Raw genomic sequence first — 20,408 nt, 5'->3', positions numbered from 1 at the left:
TGATGAAAGCCTGTAAGAGATTACTGTTTAGGAAATTGGATGCTTATCACTTTTAAGTATATCAATGCAATATTCCACAAACTTCTTTAGTTTGGCAGAGATTATTTTAAAGCAGCATACATTTATTGTCATGCAGGTATGGACTGCACAGTTTTACAGATAACACTAGATTACTGCTAATCCATCAGTGGAAAGGCTGGAAGCCACATGCTACATCATGTTACCTGGCAAGACAAGATTTCACAGCTCTGCAGAGCTGTTAGATGGGAACTGAGCTGAATTTACAATAGTCTTATCAGAATCAGGTATAGGACCCACTGATCAGCAGCAAAGGGGCAGTTGAAACTGTGGGGAGTCATATTACTCTGCTCTAGGCTGCACACTTTTAATCAGAATCTGTAACATTCCATTGTTTCATCTTTGCTATGGGCTAGTTTCCATTCAACTCATGGCAATATAGTGGGTTGACTGCTCAGAAAACAAATATGTATAGCAAGTATGCAAGATTCCCTAAACCAGGCTGCTGATATGCATCACAACCTTATCCCCAGTGGAGCAGACCTACGATTGTCAACACCACAGTGATAGGCTCCTTAAAAATATCTAAGAACGAGTGTGTGCATTCAATTCTTGTCTTCTCACCTGACTGTGCAAAAGGGAAACAAACTGAGATGTTGGCTTTTATGATATGAACATCCATCCACTAACCCATTTTACAAAAGCACCTGGACACTCATCTCATGGTATTAAGTTAATAATGATCTTGGCTAGATCTAAATTAAAAATCTTTCAGCTCTACATAACATTTCCCTTAGCAATCTTTTGAACTTCTCCTCCAGTTGATGGCGAACTTGGCTGCTATTCTGCAGCATGGGACAACTAATGTAGTGCCATACATGATTTTTCCTCCCTCACTTCTGGGTGCAGAGATTTCAGCTCCCAATAAGACATACGAAGTAGGCACCAGCCTTTGGTCACTGCAGAGCTGTTGTCCAAGGACTAACATTGGAATGATAGGAGGTTAGTTTCAAACACAGGAATAATAAATTTATTACGATAAAACAAACATAATGCATTAGTTCATGTACAAAATATTGATACCACTCGGCTGCCTCAATCAGTGCTTACTAAGTACCCACATTTTAAAACATCCTAAAACTGATGACACCACACAGATTTACAGAGGTCACAGCAATTTCTTGACACCACTGTAAGAGTCCAGCTACTTGTCAGGGACTGTTGCACAATACTGGGGGATGGAGCAGGGTGTGATGGAAATACTTGAGACTTTGAAATTCCCTTACACATAGGAATTGAGAGTGAATGAACTACAAAGATAGGGCAAACTGAAATGTAATCACATTGTGTATGGAACCAGTTACTTATGGCAAGTGGCTTTATTTGCACTGCCTCACAACACAGCAGCTGCCATCTGTCTTGTTATTCTAATTGAGATGACCAGTAATACTTTTACAGTTGGGTGTCCCTCAGTGCCCAAAGCACGTAAGATCAATTGTCAGCCTTAGACCTGAGCTGTGTTCAGTTTTTTTAAACAGATGTGAGTGGGATATGCAAACACTTCCCATAAGTTGCATCACTCCCCAGGGAAGCCAACACCCAAGAAAAATACTAGGTAAGATGCAATTTCCCTGGTAAATATAAATGCAGATAAGTAGCTGCAGCCTGCTGGATTTATTTACAGTGCTGCTATGAGTCAATCGATTTTCCCTGCACACACACTTGGAGCTCACAGGGAAATCAGTCAGCATGCACACTGAATACCCCTCCTCCAGATCATCCGACTTTCTAAGAGTGAGAAATGCATGGTCCGTGCTAACCAAAAAAACTGTTTATACAAAGTAGTGTTTAAAATAAGCTATAAAAATTTTCCTATGGTTGGTTTTCCTCCTAAACATAATTATTCAGATTAATCTGATGCATTAGGGATGCCCTAAAAAGGCCCCGATTTCTCCCCTTTCTTCAAATTAAATTATCAGACTCCTGCAACCATAGGGAAGTTTGTGAGCACATTCTAGCTGCAGCTAATTTATTCTTGGGGCAATATCAAGTCACACAACATACAGAGTGTGAGGAATACTGGCATCAGGCAAAGTCTGAAGCAAATTAGGACATTCTTCCCTCTCCTTTCTATACCATTCAGACTCCCTGATGGAAGTCTACAAATAATTTCTTCTCTAAGAAGACAATAAAAGCCCCTCCTAATATATCAGTCTCAAGAACCATATATACATGTTCTGTATATGTGAAAATGCTGGCAAAGTCCACAAAGGCAGAAGATAAAAGCATGAAATCTAAATCTAACACCAGGTTCCCTATTGAACCTGGCACCTAGAAACAAAACAGTATAAGGCTTTTTCTTCTGAAGTTCCCTCCCAAAATGCCTGTGATTCTTCCAGTGGCCATGGGAGAGGCCAGCTGTCGAGACCCAATTTCTTTGCTTCATGATTTCACAAGGGGAGGAAGTTATGCAGCAGAGAGGCAGGCTTGACGGATACTTTGTGCCCAGGTGTTTAAGAGTGCTGTGACTGAATGCTTGTCTGGAAGTTGCAGCAATTTTGATGTCATGTACTGATACACTGACTGCAAGAAGGGATTGGCTGCTGGAAAAGAAAAAGAAGACAGCCCAGATAAACACAGTTGCACAACAACTGAATATCACTTATTGATCCCCTATTTTTTAAAGTGATGGCATCCTACTGTCCCCATACCATATTGTCGAGAATTGTCTATCCACAGAGGGCTCTGATCTGGATAGTCGGCTGGAACACTGAGCTGTAGTGGCGGGACATTTGGAAGGTTCTTGTCATCTAGAATTCAAACACATTTACTTTAACAAAAGATATTTTCCACCAGGGTATCAAAAGTATGTCTTGCGTGGTGTTTTCCCTATGTCTATACATTATATACTGGAATGGACAGGGAGGAACTAGACTAGATCTAATCTTGAATGGAACCAAGGCTATGAGTCTTCATTTCTGAAAAGCTGACTTTAAAAATGGCCTCTGCTTGCTGGAAGCGCAACCTGGAACTCCCAGCTCCACAACACACCCCACGCATCTCACCAGTCTCAGTCTTTTATGAGGTGTACTTCATTTGAGTTTGGTTTCCTAAATACAAAATGTCTAGGCACTGTTCCTACTACACACGTAAGCCAGGACCACAGCATTCCCATGTTTTGTCCGGTACACACTAAAATGAACCCACTTTACCTTTTTCTGTTCAAAGGCAAAACAAGTTCACATGAAGGTATACTCCATTCTTGCTTGGTTGAGAGAGAAGGGCAAAGACTTACACACACCTCCTCACTCACACCACCAGCTGTGACAACTGCTGGTGCAGCTGGGAAAGACATTTTCAATACAATTAGACTGATCCAGTTCCTCTATGTCCCAATACCAAGTTTCAGGGTGCTGAAAACTTTTCTCCTGACTACACCAGGCATTAAACTATTTTCTAACACCAGTGGAGCTTGAGACAAGGGTGAGGAATTATCAGTAAACTGCACCCATCAGTGCAAGATGCAGGATTTTTCATCTGTGGAGAGGCAACCTAACAAGATCCAGTTGTACAGTTAAATACTGTTCTGTTTCACTCTTGGGATTCTTTCACAGTGGCAACAATTACCTACAAGTCCAATTTATTTCTCACATCCCAAATAGCAAGTTTCTTGAAATACAAGGAGAGAGAAATGTAGATATGTTTATAAATAGGCCACTTCATACTATCAGGAATTCAGATTACCTGGAGAGTTTGCTTGGATCCCAATTTAGGGAGCCAATTAAATGCACACATGGAACAACAAAAACCGCTAATATTTCAGTTTAAAAAAAGCAGCATTTTATTCAAAGACTAGCCTAAAATACTGCCTTCTTTTAGTGTCAACACCATGATACTGGGATGGGGGAGGGAGGGAGGGCAGAACAACACACAAAATAATTCCGCTTTAGAAAGATCATTTCCCCACTTTCTATAAAAGCTGTAAGTGGATTAACTATCTAGCTACTTGATCTGGGGTACATCCCGAGGCTGCTCCTGAACCAAGCTCTGCAGGACAGCACATTATGCATTACCACAACTCTGGTGAGCTAAAGAAAAACCATGATGAAATTATAGGCTCGCAAGATTTACAGCTGTACATATTCACAGGGGAAAAAAAAAAATCAACACCTCTTGAAAACAGTCTTCATTTCTTCTTAGCTTACCTAGCTTGCATATGAGGTGGACTGTGCCATTATTACTGCAATGGGAGGGATCCAGATTCACCAGGAATTTAGGATTTAATCTTGCAACTTCGCCTTGTAATACATTTGGTATGGTCTGCCTTTCATCCTCTTCGTATTTACGCTTTCGAGGGGAAGCCATCTGGGCCCTGCGTAAAATACATCCACAAAAGGACTCAGAGTGGGCACCATGTTATGCCAAGTCCAAGTTTTTCAAACTAAGTTGATTTCTCAAGTACTTTACAGATGACAAGGAAGCATGCATATATCCATCACCCAAGTCCATCCTGCCAACATTTCAACCAAATGATTAATTTCTCTTAAGTAGTCAGACAGCAGGGCAATGATACATACGTGATTGGAGGGCCATGTATCGCAGTCATAGCTGGCACAAAGGTACGGTAGAGGGAATGGTTGAAGACTGGTGAACGAATGTTTGCCAAGACAGCATCCAAAAGTGGCTGGCACAAGTACTGCTGTTTGGTAGGGGGCACTGGTGGAGGTGGAGGAGTGGGCTAAAGCACAAAGAAGCACATCTTATTTTATGTGCTATCAGTCACAAATAGTCCTTACAAGCCACCTTGCTATATTATTCATTATGCAAACTTTCACTACAGTATTTCTAATACATCTAAGAATCCCTTGCAGTCCTCTAACCTCTGTTTTGTGCTACTCTAGAAACACTTCCTGAGTATCCCTGCGTATTCTAGCAGTGAAGTAAATCCAAATGAACTGTGAATTGGAAATAGATTGGTTAAATTGTATGAAACCACTACATGGGTACACTCATTCAGAATTAAACTCTGAAAGTGAATTAAGCTAAATGAAATTAAGACCACTTAAATTCTGAACGAGAGTGTGTCCATACAGGGGTTTAATTCAGTTTAACTGATCTATTTTTGCATTCACACCTTTAAGTAATTGGGATGAATTTTTCTGACGGTCTCCAAACCCATAGTAAAGAAAATCGACACTGTCAGTACTTTCATGTAGAAATCCTGTCTTGGCGACATCTGCTAAAGACAAGAACAAGGATCATTCCTAGGTGCTTGTACAAGGCACGAATACCTAACAGTTCAGTAAGCAAAATAATTTTTAAGAGGTGATCACAAGGACACGCCTGCTGAATGGCCCAGTGTTTAACCAGTTTTCTGTTTACTTGCTCAGTCCAGCACTGTGAACACAAAGAGATGGGAAAATTCTGCCAAACTGGTGCCCTCTGTGGAATTCACTGCCAGCCTAACTCTCCAGTAAGATGAAAAGTAAACCCCATTGCTTACCACAGCCATGTCATTCTTGAGCTTCTCCAGAGCAATTTCACATTTCTGTAGAGTCTTCAGAGGGCATCTGAAAAGGAAGAGGAAAGAGTTAGCACAATTTGCTCTGCTGTCCAAGATGAGGATTTTGGGATATCTGAACCTCCCATCCACATTATTTCAGTGCTGATATGCTCGGGTGCTGTTCAAAACAGGAACTATAGCTCTGCCTCAGGGAGCTTAAATTCTAAGTTAGATCACATGGTTCAAACTTAACATTCTAGCAAATAAAGGTCCAATCACAAAGTGCTTAGATTTTTAAATAACTTATTTGGATCCTTGAATGGCTTTGCTGAAGGGCATATTAAGGAGGGACTTTAATGGAGAAGGAAAGAATGAATACTACAATGTCTCAGTGAAATGGAGCGGATTATTTTCAGCAAAATAAAAGTTAACCCAGGTGGATTTCTCCAATCATTTCAATTAGCTCAAATAGATTATTATAGCAAAGAACACACACCTGACTTATCAGTTTACTGAATAGCTTTCTATGAAGTTGTGCACAAAAGATCCCATAGTGCATCTTAGGCAGGGTGGATAAAAAAATCAATGATTTTTTAAAAAACAAAAAACAAAACAAAAAATCAGATTTTTTTTTATTGAAATTGGATTTTTTTGATAAAATGCTTTTTGAGGAAAAAGCCTATCTAAAGATAGTTTTAATTAAGATACATTATAGCTCAAAGATCTCATCAATGAATAGAGATGATAAATTCTAATTCTATAGAATGAGAATATATTCAGGTAATGTTTAAGAAAAGTTTCATAAATGAGTTCCAACAGTGCATGGATTAGGGACCCAATTTTATGGGGTTCCACAGGCTTCTGGACAGATTATTTAGGTTAATCTTTCTAGCTACCCAATGGGACTCAGTGGTCAGTCTAGAAGATACCAGAGATGTTTAGTTTTGCAGTTCTCAAACTGTGGATTTGTGTCTCCAGAGGTAACATGCTTGTTAACAATGTAAAAAAAAAAAATGTTTTAAAATAAATAAATATATAGAGGTGAGAAACAACAGACCTCAACTCTATTGTCCCTCTGCAAATTTGTGTACACAGAATCAATCCCCTACCCCTCTCTAAAAGTGCAAAGTTTCAAAAAGTTCAATGAATATTGTTGGGGCAGAATAGATCTAGACAAGGAGAAGTTTGGAGATAAATGTGAGAAATGAGGGACATATGCTAGTTTTGTTAAAATATTATGTTTGCTCTTGAAGCAAAAAATCCTGAATATGTTGTTTTAGTTAAATAAAACAATTTAAATGTCTGTCTGATGATGTTCTCCTCCCAATACAGCACGGCAAAAAATTCCTCCAAATATTAAATGATTAACCTGTTGAACTGGAGATATTTATGAAGTCATTGGGAGGTAAACTATCTGCTTCAAATACCTTTGGTAAATGAAATAACCAATCAACGATTCATTTTCTTATATAGCTGTAAAACTAATCTGAAAAGTTTTCAAAATAAATCACAGTTTAAAAATGTATAGTATGTACCTTCTAAAAATGAAATACACCACCTCTACCTCGATATAACGCTGTCCTTGGAGCCAAAAAAAATCTTACCGCGTTATAGGTGAAACTGTGTTATGTTGAACTTGCTTTGATCCACAGGAGTGCGAAGCCCCGCCTCCCCGGAGCACTGCTTTACCACATTATATCCAAATTTGTGTTATATCAGGTGGCGTTATATTGAGTTAGCGGTCTATATATCTATCTCTGAGTTGTGAAGAATATGTATTAAAGTTATAACAACCAACAAGAATGCACTCTTATGTAGAAATCCATGATTAAATCGAGTCTTGTTGACTAATGATTTAAATCATGATTTAAATCAAATCCACCCTGGTCTTAGGGGACATCACATTGTAAAATCTTTTGGCAGGATTTTGCACAGCTTCCGAGGTAGAAGTTGCAACACAGAATTTAGAATGAATCAGCAAAAACGGGTTCTGAAATTTAAATCTCTCACCCACCATTTCTCAACATAAAAGAAAGTCAGTGATACAAAAACACTGAGGGTCTGCAAAAACAAGGAAATTCAGATTAGAGTTAAGAACTGTCTAGATACAACATGTTGCCGCAGGATGGTAGACTAATGTCTGGGACACCACTACTCATCTAGGACTCCATGGTAGCCTATGTATTCTCTCGTATTCCTGAGAGTGGGTTTGGGAGGAAGAGAGTTCATTAGACAGGTGCTGGCACAAGCTAAACAGAAAAGGAAGTTACCGTTTTGAAGGATCAGTCAGGATATCCAAGAGGCTCTTCATCTTACTCAGGTCCTTCTTCCTATCTGAAATAACATGAAAAGGACTAGTGAGCAATGCACTCACTGCAGGCAATTTCCAGCTATGCAGTCATTAACGCAGAAAAAGGAGGGTAGGGAAGCTGAAAACATGACCTATCTAAGGAGAAAGTAGTAAAGACCTGTGATTCTCCATCTTTTTTGGATACAGACTTCCTTATGAAAAGTTTAGATATGGTAAAGAAAAAGAGAGAGGTCCTGAAAGAAAGGGATTTGGAGATGAAAATGTTGCCATGCTTCAGAGTTAAGTCTTTGCAACCATGAGGAAGGAAAACAACAGACATAGGCTTAGTCTGCCAGAACCCCTAAAAGAGCAGTACACAGCTGTCTCCATCAAAGACTGACAGGGAGAACTGTCCGGTAAAATACAAGGGGCCACACCTTCATTTTTATCAATCTTATTGATCATCCTCCGAAGTGGCTCGATGTACTTTGACAGCTGTTTGAGTTTCTCCAGGTACTGCTGCTCTTCAGACTGGCTGGAGCTTGCTGGACTCATGACGGAGTTTGGATTTCCTGCACCAGGCAAAAAAGTGAAGATTATACATCACATGTCAGAAGGGGTTAGAAAAAGCAGGACACTGGCTTATGAACTGTTGCTAGCAATTTCCAGCTGCATGAAACCCCAGAGCCATTTCTGTTTTGTCAGAAAGTTATGAAAACCCTCATGTAATTCAATCCCCCCCCCCCCAAAAAAAAAAAAAAAAGATCAGACAATTCCAAAACGAGAATATTCTCCTTGCTGCACATGGCAAGTCCACCACTGAACTACTACTCACTGGTAGAGCTCCGTAGAGCCCAGGGCATAACTGCAACGTCAGATTTCTCTGTGTATGTTTTAGTTACTAAGATGCATCACTGGATCATGCTGTGCAGTACAGTTCTTACTGATGACAATATGAGTTACCTGGAGTGTTTAAAGGACCTGGAGATGGGACACTAAAGTTCTGTGGTGTTCGTGCAGCTGCTGGGCTCTGGGATGGTTGAGGAGATGGACTGGGGAGGAAGCTGCTGGGAGATGGGGCTGGGCCGGAGCTGAAGATTGGAAATGAAAGTCAATTCAATGCTTAATATGAAGACAAAGTGGCCTGTAAGAAGCTAGCAGACAAAACGGTTAGTCTGAGCGGGTATGTTTTACTGAGTGCTGCTGCAGCATTCTGCACCCAGCTGCACTGGAGTGGGACTTACAAAAGTGCTCGGCATTGACTTGCTTTGCTCCAGTGAAGTTCGTGGTAAAAATCTCATTGATTTCAATGGGAGCAAGGTTAGGCTAATGCTGAACGCTTTTGAAAATCCCACCCATATATCACTGTACTGCCCATAGGCCCCAATCAGAATCAGGGCCCACTGTGTTGCTAGGTGCAGCACAAACAGGTCTCTTTCCCCAAAAATGTACAATCTAAGACTGATCCAGTTTTTTGTCAGTTTCACAACCACTCTTGCACGGTAAAGATCCAGAATCCCTGCCAGAAAGGTTTGATTACAGCATTCAGTAAAGATTCCAAAGCTAACACCACTGAATTTTGACTTAGTGGGAGAGACTCACTCTAGCAAGACTGAATTTTGTTAGTAAGTCTTTAGTAACTCCAGAGGTCTCTGAATAACTCCTCCATCAACCCAGGGGCATGACTGGGCCTTTTTCTGCAGACCAAGCAGAAGCCTTGGATTTAGGAGCCATTCCCTTCTGCTTCTGACATCTCATCCAATCCTTTAACTCCCATCTTCCATTAAGCCCCAATAGTCAGGGGAGTATCTGTATGTGGCTACATACAGAGTAGCCTCAGAGAAGGTGAATGGGGAGGGGATAGCAATGTGAGCATGACTCCTCCAGGCTCCTATGACATGACAGCCCGAGAGCTGTGTTACTGAAGGTCCCAATCCCTGTAATGTCAGCATCAGGCATCACTAGGGTTGGACTCCCCACTAGAAAGTGCACCAAGGCAAGCACCTATGACATTTGTTTTAACTCCATTCATGTTCATCACCATCTGGTGAGAGCATCTGCAGCTGCCACTCACCTTAGGTGGTCACATTCTGGCTCACCTGACATTCGAGTTTGGCTGAGAAGTTGGCTGCCCTGGTTGAGGTGATGGCTGTGGCTGAGGAGGTGGTGGCATTGACTGGGGTGTCTGCGCTTGCTGGACAGGTGAAGGAGACGACATCATGGTAATGCTGCTCTGGCTGACCTGAAATGGGAAAGAATACGTTCAACAAAGAAGAGAGCTGATAATGGGAACCTATCTAAAAAGGCTTTGCTATGAGCATCCTCTGGACTCTATAAGAAACAGAAAGTGTTAGTTTCCTAAACTCCTCCATAAAAAGAGAGCACTGTCAGTACCTCGCATTTCTTTCTTGGGGTACCCAGGGGAATGTTTCACACCAAGATTTAACAGTTAAAACTCCAAAAAACGTGCATTTATTTTGGAGTCAGATATTGAGTTCCTCAGATTAAAATAGCAAGAATTTCTTCTTAACTATTGTTTCCTTTATTATAACTATAGTAAACAAGGTCATGGAGGACTGGCTTGAGAATGTATGATCACAATAGAAAAACCCATCCTTATTTTTGCTTTCAAACCCTTTTCTTATTTTTTGGCGACTGCATCCAAATCAGTTTTCTTTAGAAGGAGCGGGAAGGTGAGGACAATGTATGGAGAGTGAAACATAAGACTTCTAATATTCAAATTTGAAAGTCTGGGGGAGCCAGAAGTTTTCAAGTGGTTGGGATGGGGTGGGCAAAGGGGAGGTTATTTTGGTTTTACAGATAGGATGGGGTTGCATAAAGCCAAAGGACAGAAGGCTCAAGCTGGAGAGAGAGTCTTCTAAGAACCCCCAATGACTTCAAATCTACAACCCTTAGCAGGAGAAATTCTGTGTACAATAAAGTTTATTTTTCAACTTGTAATCATAAAGTGATGAAATTAAAGAATGTGGATTGAAATAAATCAACTTATTCCTATAATAGTGTGGTGTTAACTCAGATAAACAATGGTGATTTGAGCTAGTCTATAAGACAGAACATCATGACATCACAGTATCCCATGAATTTATCATGAGTCTTCTAATGGGATCTTGATAATCAGCCAACTCAATTTCTACCATGTGGAAAGCAAAGAGTACAAAAATTCCATTCCAAACAGTTCAGGTGCTCTGTAGATTTGCTCCTTTCCCTCACTAATTTAGAGCCAGCCCACTATTGTCACAGACCATACTGAAAGCAACACATACAGGAAGCATGGCATGATCTACCGTATGCACCCAGAGGGTCACAAGGTATTCTTAGCCTGGAACACCACATCTTAAGGGTACAGGAAGAGTTTAAGTTTTACTAACTGGCTGTCCTCTCACATCTTGTTCTACCTCTTACACTGGTTACAATGAGCCAGAATGTGAAGGTTACTATAATCCTATGTGTGGTGTTCCAGTGAGCTGGATTTTAGTAAAGTGCCTCCCTCAGCCAGCACACAGGGCACAGCAAAATAGCAGGGAAAAGACAAGAGCAAAACTGAAGGGACGGAGATTCCAGGCAAGAAAAAGCTAGCCCAAATGATCTAGCTAGATGGAAATCCAGAGCCTCTCTGAGCCAACTTTACTAGCTGATCATCCACTAAGGTATAGCTTAAGGTTCATGGCAATGCAATCTTATGGTCTCATTGCTACTTTCAGTAACACCATTCCTTTCCCACCCACTCCCCCATGACTTTAATCAGGGCCGGCTCTAGGCATCAGCAAACCAAGACGTGCTTAGGGCGGCAGAATTCCAGGGGGTAGCACTCTGGGTTTTTTTTGGTTTGGCGCTTCGGCAGTTGTGCTCTCAGGGGGTTTTTTTTTGTTGTTTTTTTTTTGCACGCTTGGGGCAGCAAAAAACCTAGCGCCTGCCCTGCTTTAATACATGGTTTCAAGACTTCTCTTTCCAGATGCTTTGAGGTAGCAGAGTTACCTCCCTTTTCTCCATAATAAGCAATGAGGCTGTGCTCACTGGTTTTCATGGGAGGGGAACATTTGCCAGTCTCTCCTCTTCCCAGCAGCTGAAGAATGATGCTTGGAATTAAATGGCGTAATTCTGCCTCCCATTGAACTTTTGTGCCCCGAGAGCTCAAGCGAAGGAAGAAGAAAAACGTTTCAAAGAGGGTTCCCCCTGCTTTCACTCCCCGTCTGCTCCAACGCACAGGTCCTCTCTTCTTGGCAAGTGTCCTTTCAGAGCACATCAAATAGCATGAGCTGTTGAAGAGCAAAGGACTGCATCTGCAGTGCTCCTAGCTCAGGACCAGACCCGCATCTCCAGTGTATGGGATCCTTCTCTTTAAAAGATTGTATACACCTGTACAATGCCCCTGCTACACAATGGCAAACTGAATTAATGCTTAGATCCTGTTTCCTTTCACAGCACTACCCATTCTCACAAGGTATGAGCACACACAGAGCACTTTCCCTCCTTTCAAACCAGCCTGCAACCCCTGCTGGAGCCAAGTGGGGAGGCTGCAGTATGGTGCTTGACACTCAGTGTGGTTATGACATTTTCATATATTCCAAGGCCATCTTGTAGTTTGGCCTCCTGTATAAAAAGCTCCTGCCACCTCTCTGGCAGCAATCCTTCTACTAAGAGTACAGGGCTTTAGAAGATGCAGGTCAGGCCTGTGCTGAGCACTGACCTCTTCAGTCCATCCCCACTAAATCCATCCCCACTAAAGCTTTAGTTATTAACCTACTTCCTTTCCCAAGGCTCTTTGGTGCTTCAGGAATCTTCTCTTACCAGAGGCCATCTTACGCATTTGTAATCTTCTGACTCCTACACTACACTATTCCCAGGGAGTAGGATTACATTATACAATGAACAAAACCTCCATTTCCAGGATGTGATCTTTACAGCTGACTCAGACTAGCTCTGTGAAGTCCAGCTCAATTGGACTTTAGGTTTTGAGACGGTTTGCACCCCAAGAGTACAGCGAATCCAAAGCTATCCACTGTTGCTCAGAGAGTAGCACATAATGCTGCCATGTTCTTTAGGGGAATCTCACCAAGTAGTAAAAACACTCTTGGCCTAAAAGAAAACTCTAGCGATCAGTCACCTAACAATACTTACATTGTTTAATGCTTAAGCCAGTGCACAAAACTCTGTGAAGCCTGTTGCAAGCTGGATTCAAGTTTATCACCAAGGGCCCCTGCTTTGGTGGCAAGACTGAAAATTCTAGAGAAACGTCAAATAAGCTCAACAAACAAGTTTTCATATTCGCAGTTGGATCAGGATCCATTCTACTAATCTGATATTAAATTCAGTTTTACTTTATTCCTAGATTTCCAGTGCGCTTTTCGTACCAACATTCCGTAAGTGCAGTGTAGCAGTCAAGGCTACTGGAGACTGTAGCAGATCAGAAAGGGAAGTTGGGGATTTTGACACCAAAGAATATGTAGAAGAGAGTTTGGGATTAGTCCACTGACTCTTATTTGATCAGAAACACTTGGCTAAACATTATTACAATAGAAAAGAACTATTTAATCTGATATTTAAATTACAATCAGTAGGCTTCAGAGTCGACCCAAATGAGGTCAGTGGGGAAGCTCACACATCAGTTATTGTTTTAGACTTAGCAAGGCCCCACTGACATTTAATTCGTCCTTCATAGCACTTCAGTTACAAGGGCTAGAAGCCTAACTTTTTTTAGATGAAAGTTTAAAAAAAATTGAGCTCAGTTCTGAGTTTGGTGGCAAGTTCAACAGCCATGAAATTGTTGAGTACTAAGCCCTACCAGCAATTAATAGCGTAGCTGCATTCTGAACAAGATCCAGAAGCTACTCTGCACAGAGACAATCAAGCCTTGTGATGCCAGGGACACATGCTGCTCTAGTGTCATGTAGGATAAATCAAAAGCACAGCCTGGACAACAAATATTTGTATAACAAGTCCACATTTGGTCTTTTCTTGGAAAAGTGTTATCAAATATGACACCAAGTTTCTTAACGTTAGCACTATCTCCAAATTTATCTTTCAATTATTGAGATCAAGAAGATAGACTTATGCAGACTACCAATAACCAGCTACAGCCAGAAGTATGGCTGTCAAGTGATTACAAAAATTAATTGTGATTAATTGCGCTGTTAAACAACAGAACACCATATTGAAATATTTTGGATGCTTTCTAGATTTTCAAATATATTGATTTCAATTACAACACAGAATACAAAAGTGCTCACTTTATTTTTGATTACAAATATTTGCACTGTAAAAAACAAATAGCATTTTTCAATTCACCTAATACAAGTACTGTAGTGCAATCTCTATCATGAAAGTTGAACTTACAAATATAGAACTATGTACAAATAAATAACTGCAATGTAAAACAATGTAAAGCTTAAGAGCCTACAGGTCCACTCAGTCTTATTTCAGCCAATTGCTCAGACAAACAAGTTTCGTTACAATTTGCAGGAGATAATGCTGCCTGCTTCTTGTTACAGTGTCACCTGAAAGTGAGAACGGGCATTCTCATGGCACTGTTGTAGCCGGCGTCGCAAGATAGTTACGTGCCAGATGCGCTAAAGATTCTTATGTCCCTCTATGCTTCAACCACCATTCCAGGGGACATGCATTGATGATGGGTTCTGCTCAATAACGATTCAAAGCATAGCAGACTGACGCATGTTCATTTTCATCATCTGAGTCAGATGCCACCAGCAGAAGGCTGATTTTCTTTTTTTATGATTTGGGTTCTGTAGTTTCCACATCTGAGTGTTGCTCTTTTAAGACTTCTGAAAGCATGTGCCACACCTCGTTCCTCTCAGATTCTGGACGGCACTTCAGATTCTTAAACCTTGAGTCGACTGTTGTAGCTATCTTTAGAAATCTCACATTGGTACCTTCTTTGCATTTTGTCAAATCTGCTGTGAAAGTGTTCTTAAAATGAAGAACATGTGCTGGGTCATCATCTGAGACTGCTATAACATGAAATATATGGCAGAATGCAGGTAAAACAGAATAGGAGACAGAGTTCTCCCCTAAGGAGTTCAGTCACAAATTTAATTAACACTTTTTTTTTTTAAACAAGCATCAGCAGCATGGAAGCATGTCCTCTGGAATGATGGCCGAAGCATGAAGGGGCATATGAATGTTAAGCATATCTGGAATGTAAATACCTTGTAACACCAGCTACAAAAGTGCCATGTGAACACCTGTTCTCACTTTCAGGTGATATTGTAAATAAGACGCAGGCAGCATTACCTCCTGTAAATGTAAACAAACTTGTTTGTCTTAGCAATTCTCTGAATAAGAAGGAGGACTGAGTGTAGGCGCTGAAGTTTTAAATTGTTTTGGTTTTGAGTGCAGTTATGTAACAAAAATCTACATCCATAAGTTACACTTCCACAATAAAGATTGCACTACAGTACACCTCTACCCCGATATAACGCTGTCCTCAAGAGCTAAAAAAATCTTACCATGTTATAGGTGAAACTGCATTATATTGAACTTGCTTTGATCCGCAGGAGTGTGCAGCCCCGCCCCTCCAGAGCGCTGCTTTACCACATCATATCCAAATTCGTGTTATATTGGGTTGCGTTATATTGGGGTAGAAGTATACTTGTATGAGGTGAACTGAAAAATACTATTTATCTTATCATTTTTACAGTGCAAATATTTGTAAAAAATATAGACTCATAGACTGTAAGGTCAGAAGGGACCATTATGATCATCTAGTCTGACCTCCTGCATAATGGAGGCCACAGAATCTCACCCACCCACTGCTGTATCAAACGTGTGTCTGAGCCATTGAAATCCTCAAATCATGGTTTAAAGACTTCAAGGTACAGAGAATCTTCCAGCAAGTGACCCATGCCCCATGCTGCAGAGGAAGGCAACCCTCCCCCCAAGGCCTCTGCTAATCTGCCCTGGAGGAAAATTCTTTCCCAACCCCAAATATGGCGATCAGCTAAAACCCTGAGCATGTGGGCAAGACTCCTGGGTGTCTGGCTGGTGAAAGAATTCTCTGTAGTAACTCAGATCCCACATCCCATCTAACACCCCATCACAAGCCATTGGGCATACTTACTGCTAATAGTCAAAGACCAACCTCATTATACCATCCCCTCCATAAGCTTATCAAGCTTAGTCTTGAAGCCAGATATGTCTTTTGCCTTCACTACTCCCCCTGAAAGGCTGTTCCAGAACTTCACTCCTCTGATGGTTAGAAACCTTTGTCTAATTTCAAGTCTAAACTTCCTGACGGACAGTTTATATCCATTTGTTCTTGTGTCCACATTGGTACGAAGCTTAAATAATTCCTCTCCCTCGCTGGTATTTATTCTTCTGATATATTTGTAGAGAGTAATCATATCTCCCCTCAGCCTTCTTTTGATTAGGCTAAACAAGCCAAGCTCTGAGTCTCCTTTCAAAAGACAGGTTTTCCATTCCTCAGATCATCCTAGCAGCCCTTCTCTGCACCTGTTCCAGTTTGAATTCATCCTTCTTAAACATGGGAGACCAGAACTGCACACAGTATTCCAGATGAAAGCTCACCAGTGCCTTGTATAACAGTACTAACACCTCCTTATCTCTACTGGAAATACCTCGCCTGATTCATCCCAAGACCGCATTAGCTTTTTTCACAGCCATATCACATTGACAGCTCATAGTCAATGATCAACCAATACTCCGAGGTCCTTCTCCTCCTCTGTTACTTCCAACTAATGAGTCCCCAGCTTATAACAAAAATTCTTATTATTAATCCCTAAATGAATGACTTTGCACTTTTCACTATTAAACTTCATCCTATTACTATTACTCCAGTTTACGAAGTCATCCAGATCTTCCTGTAGGATATCCCGGTCCTTCTCTGTATTGGCAATACCTCCCAGCTTTGTGTCATCCGCAAACTTTATTAGCACATTCCCACTTTTTGTGCCAAGGTCAGTAATAAAAAGATTAAATAAGATTGGTCCCCAAACCAATCCCTGAGGAACTCCACTAGAACTTCCAGCTTGACAGTTCACCTTTCAGTATGACTCGTTGCAGTCTCCCCTTTAAGCAGTTCCTTATCCACCTTTCAATTTTCATACTGATCCCCATCTTTTTCAATTTAGCTAACAATTCCCCACGTGGAACCGTATCAAATGTCTTACTGAAATCGAGGTAAATTAGATCCACTGCGTTTCCTTTCTCTAAAAAATCTGTTACCTTCTCAAAGAAGGAGATCCAGTTGGTTTGACACTATCTACCTTTTGTAAAACCATGTTGTAATTTGTCCCAATTACCATTGACCTCAAGGTCCTTAACTACTTTCTCCTTCAAAATTTTTTCTAAAACTTTGCATACTACAGATGTCAAACTAACAGGCCTGTGGTTGCTCAAATCACATTTTTTTTCCTTTCTTAAAGATAGGAACTATGTTAGCAATTCTCCAGTCTTACGGTATAACCCCTGAGCTTACAGATTCATTAAAAATTCTTGCTTATGGGCTTGCAATTTCATGTTCCAGTTCCTTTAATATTCTTGGATGAAGATTATCTGGGCCCCCCAATTTAGTCCCATTAAGCTGTTCGAGTTTGGCTTCTACCTCGGATGCAGTAATATCTACCTCCATATCCTCATTCCCATTTGTCATCCTACCATTATCCCTAAGCTCCTCGCTAAAGACTGAGGCAAAGTATTTGTTTAGATATTGGGCCATGCCTAGTTTATTCTTAACCTCCACTCCATCCTCAGTGTTTAGCTGTCCCACTTCTTTCTTTGTTTTCTTCTTATTTATATGGCTATAGAACCTTTTAATTCCCTTTGCATGGTCCAACTCTAGATGGCTTTTGGCCTTTCTCACTTTATCCCTACATGTTCTGACTTTAGTAAGATAGCTTTCTTTGCTGATCACTCCCTTCTTCCACTCCTTGTAGGCTTCCTAATTTTTCTTAATCACCTCTCTAAGATGCTTGCTCATCCAGTTTGGTCTACAGTTCCTGCCTATGAATTTTTTCCCCTTTCTTGGGATGCAGGCTTCTGATAGTTTCTGCAGCTTTGACTTGAAGTAATTCCAGGCCTCCTCCACCTTTAGATCCCCAAGTTCTTCAGTCCAATCCACTTCCCTAACTAATTTCCTTATTTTTTTAAACTTGCCCTTTTGAAATCAAAAACCCTAGTCACAGATCTATTTTTGTTTATCCTTCCATTTAGTTTAAACTGAATTAGCTCATGATCGCTCGAACCAAGGTTGTCCCCTACAACCATTTCTTCTATGAGGTCCTCATTAGTCATCAAAATCAAATCTAAAATGGCATCCCCTCTTGTTGGTTCAGCAACTACTTGGTGAAGGAATCCATCAGCTATTGCATCTAGGAAAATCTGAGCCCTATTATTATTACTATAAAGTGAGCAGTGTACACTTTGTATTCTGGGTTGTAATCAAAATCAATATACTTGAAAATGTAGAAATACATCCAAAAATATTTAATAAATTTCAATTGGTTTCCTATTGTTTAACAGTGCAATTAATCACAATTAATTTTTTTTAATTGTGATTAATTTTTTTGAGTTAATCACATGAGTTAACTGCAATTAACTGACAGCCCTAGCCATAAGCTATTTTCTAGTGCTGGCCTACCCAGTAGCAACATGTCTGAAGACAAGATAATGGCAACACATCCAACAAACAATATTATTCAAGCATTCCTCTAGGGTAAAGACCAAAATCACAGCATCCACGGGACAAGCAGAACTGTATATTTTTCTGCAATCTGAATTGAATTTTGGGGGATTGGTTTTACTTAAAACTTCACACTGTGGGCCCTGAGCTACCCAAACACCTGCCCAAGTCAGTTTAGTTTTTAAAACATTTTTCCCATCACTGCTAACTGATGTTCCTTTCATTCCACTACATTTTCCAGAAGATATTTTCTTTCCAACTGGTGCCACATGTACACGTTCCCCTCTTTCACTGGCCTACGCTTCCCCAGTTGTCCAATACTACAGGACATAATTTTCATGAAATTGACACAGTCTGCACCTACTTCATTTGATATCAAGAGTTAAGACATCCCAGCAACCACTGGCACAATAGCACTAAGAGGCCAATATACAGAAAAGGTAGCTGGGCTGACAAGACTATGGATCTCTCTCTCACTAGTGATCTACCTTTAATGGATGGATGAGACACTCAGGGCTAGTAGTGTAGCAATGCCTACTGAAATTATTCTTTGACTCAAGTAATTCCAACTACAGAACAATTAGCAGGATGAAAAGAATTTTCCCGTTTCAACCAGAAAAAATGGCATTGAATAAACATGCCAGAGCCTGCATCTTTCTGCAGCATGTGCCGCCTTATCCAACACCTTATTTTAACATGAAGTGTACCTATTAAGTGTGACATTTCAGCAGCAAGAAATACACCGCGCAAAGGACTCAGGATCTATGGATCTCAGATACTCCCAGAGCTCTAAGGCCTGCTAGCAAAGGAAACTCAAAACACAATACTGGGAGGATGGCAGAAGTCTTGTCACTTGTTAACAGGAGAAAGCAATATGGAAATTGGAGCTGCTAGGCAGGTATCAGCTGTAAAGATGACAGTGTGAACATAGAAGACATGCAGCTCATGAGGCCCAGGGAGTCTGTCTTTATACATGTAAAGCCAATCAAGCACTGGGATGAGCAGCCGGAAGAGTTGATCTCAGCTTCAGTGTCACTGCATGAGACTATTTTAAATCAAGATTCACGCAGGGCTGAGCACTACAGAACAGTAGTGCATGGTTTCATAACCAATTCACAGCGCTGAAGAGGGACTGTGTTATTGTGGCAATGATAACAAGTAGATGAGCACCCAACTCCTTTTCTGTGTCCTTCTAGTTTTCCCTGTTCATTCCTGAGATGGCACATACTGCGCAAGTGAAATACAAATGCGAGACAAGCTAGTGCTGTTCCGGATCTGTTATGGAAGATATAATAGACTCACACTAAGATCAGAAGGGACCATAGAACCTCACCCACCCACTCCTGTACTTGACTCATAACCTGTGGTATATTCTGACCCAACACTTCCCAAAATCAACTGGATAGGGGCCCGGTCAGCCTTTTCACTGAGGCAGGTCCACAGACAAAGTGCAGCTATGCTGACTCCAGCTGCATATCTTTGAACGGACTGGCAGAACTTGGACAACTTCCTGAATGAAAGAGGGGTAGGAAGTGCAGCAGAAATCCAGAACTGTAATTTGGGTACATAATCATGTGCTGTTTTATTTTATTCAAAGATTGTCTGCAACTTGCAGCTATACCAGGAGCTTAAAGTAGTAACATTTTTTCTTCAGTTCAGGGACATTTCAATTAGGGACTTTCCATATTTCCCATACCATGTCCTAATCATCAATTGAAACTGAAATTGGCCACGTGTATTGCTCATGGAAGAGGGACTAACACTAGCCAGAGCAATGCATAGTATGAAGAGGTGTCAGGCAAGCTTCCCAACACAACTCAGCCAATGCCTTGCACTCCTGGTCCATGACACTTACTATACGAGTCCTGGGGCTTCTCCTCAGCAAAGACTAGCCATGCAGGGGTTTTGTGATATGTGCAAAG

The 20,408-nt window shown here is 40.9% G+C and overlaps 1 protein-coding gene across 3 annotated transcripts in view; it reads right to left on the bottom strand.

The window, feature by feature from the left end:
- Window positions 1-1,021: 1,021 nt before the first annotated feature.
- Window positions 1,022-20,408, bottom strand: part of MED15 (mediator complex subunit 15) — a 45,849-nt gene continuing 26,462 nt past the window's right edge. For 2 of the 3 annotated variants that reach the window (XM_030582748.1, XM_030582750.1), the window contains 9 exons: window positions 9,911-10,053; window positions 8,775-8,902; window positions 8,249-8,383; window positions 7,792-7,855; window positions 5,522-5,588; window positions 4,596-4,756; window positions 4,224-4,390; window positions 2,730-2,828; window positions 1,022-2,621 (listed from right to left, as the gene is read on the bottom strand). In XM_030582748.1, the coding sequence (XP_030438608.1) occupies window positions 2,485-2,621; window positions 2,730-2,828; window positions 4,224-4,390; window positions 4,596-4,756; window positions 5,522-5,588; window positions 7,792-7,855; window positions 8,249-8,383; window positions 8,775-8,902; window positions 9,911-10,053 (1,101 nt within the window). In that variant the 3' untranslated portion in view covers window positions 1,022-2,484. The remainder of the gene's footprint in view (window positions 2,622-2,729; window positions 2,829-4,223; window positions 4,391-4,595; window positions 4,757-5,521; window positions 5,589-7,791; window positions 7,856-8,248; window positions 8,384-8,774; window positions 8,903-9,910; window positions 10,054-20,408) is intronic. The other variant, XM_030582749.1, reaches the window with a different exon arrangement.

The sequence above is a fragment of the Gopherus evgoodei genome, chromosome 13 (genome assembly GCF_007399415.2).
Source record: "Gopherus evgoodei ecotype Sinaloan lineage chromosome 13, rGopEvg1_v1.p, whole genome shotgun sequence".
Classification (NCBI taxonomy): domain Eukaryota; kingdom Metazoa; phylum Chordata; order Testudines; family Testudinidae; genus Gopherus; species Gopherus evgoodei.
The sequence above is the reverse complement of the archived record's forward strand: the minus strand, read 5'-3'. Positions and strand labels throughout refer to the sequence as shown.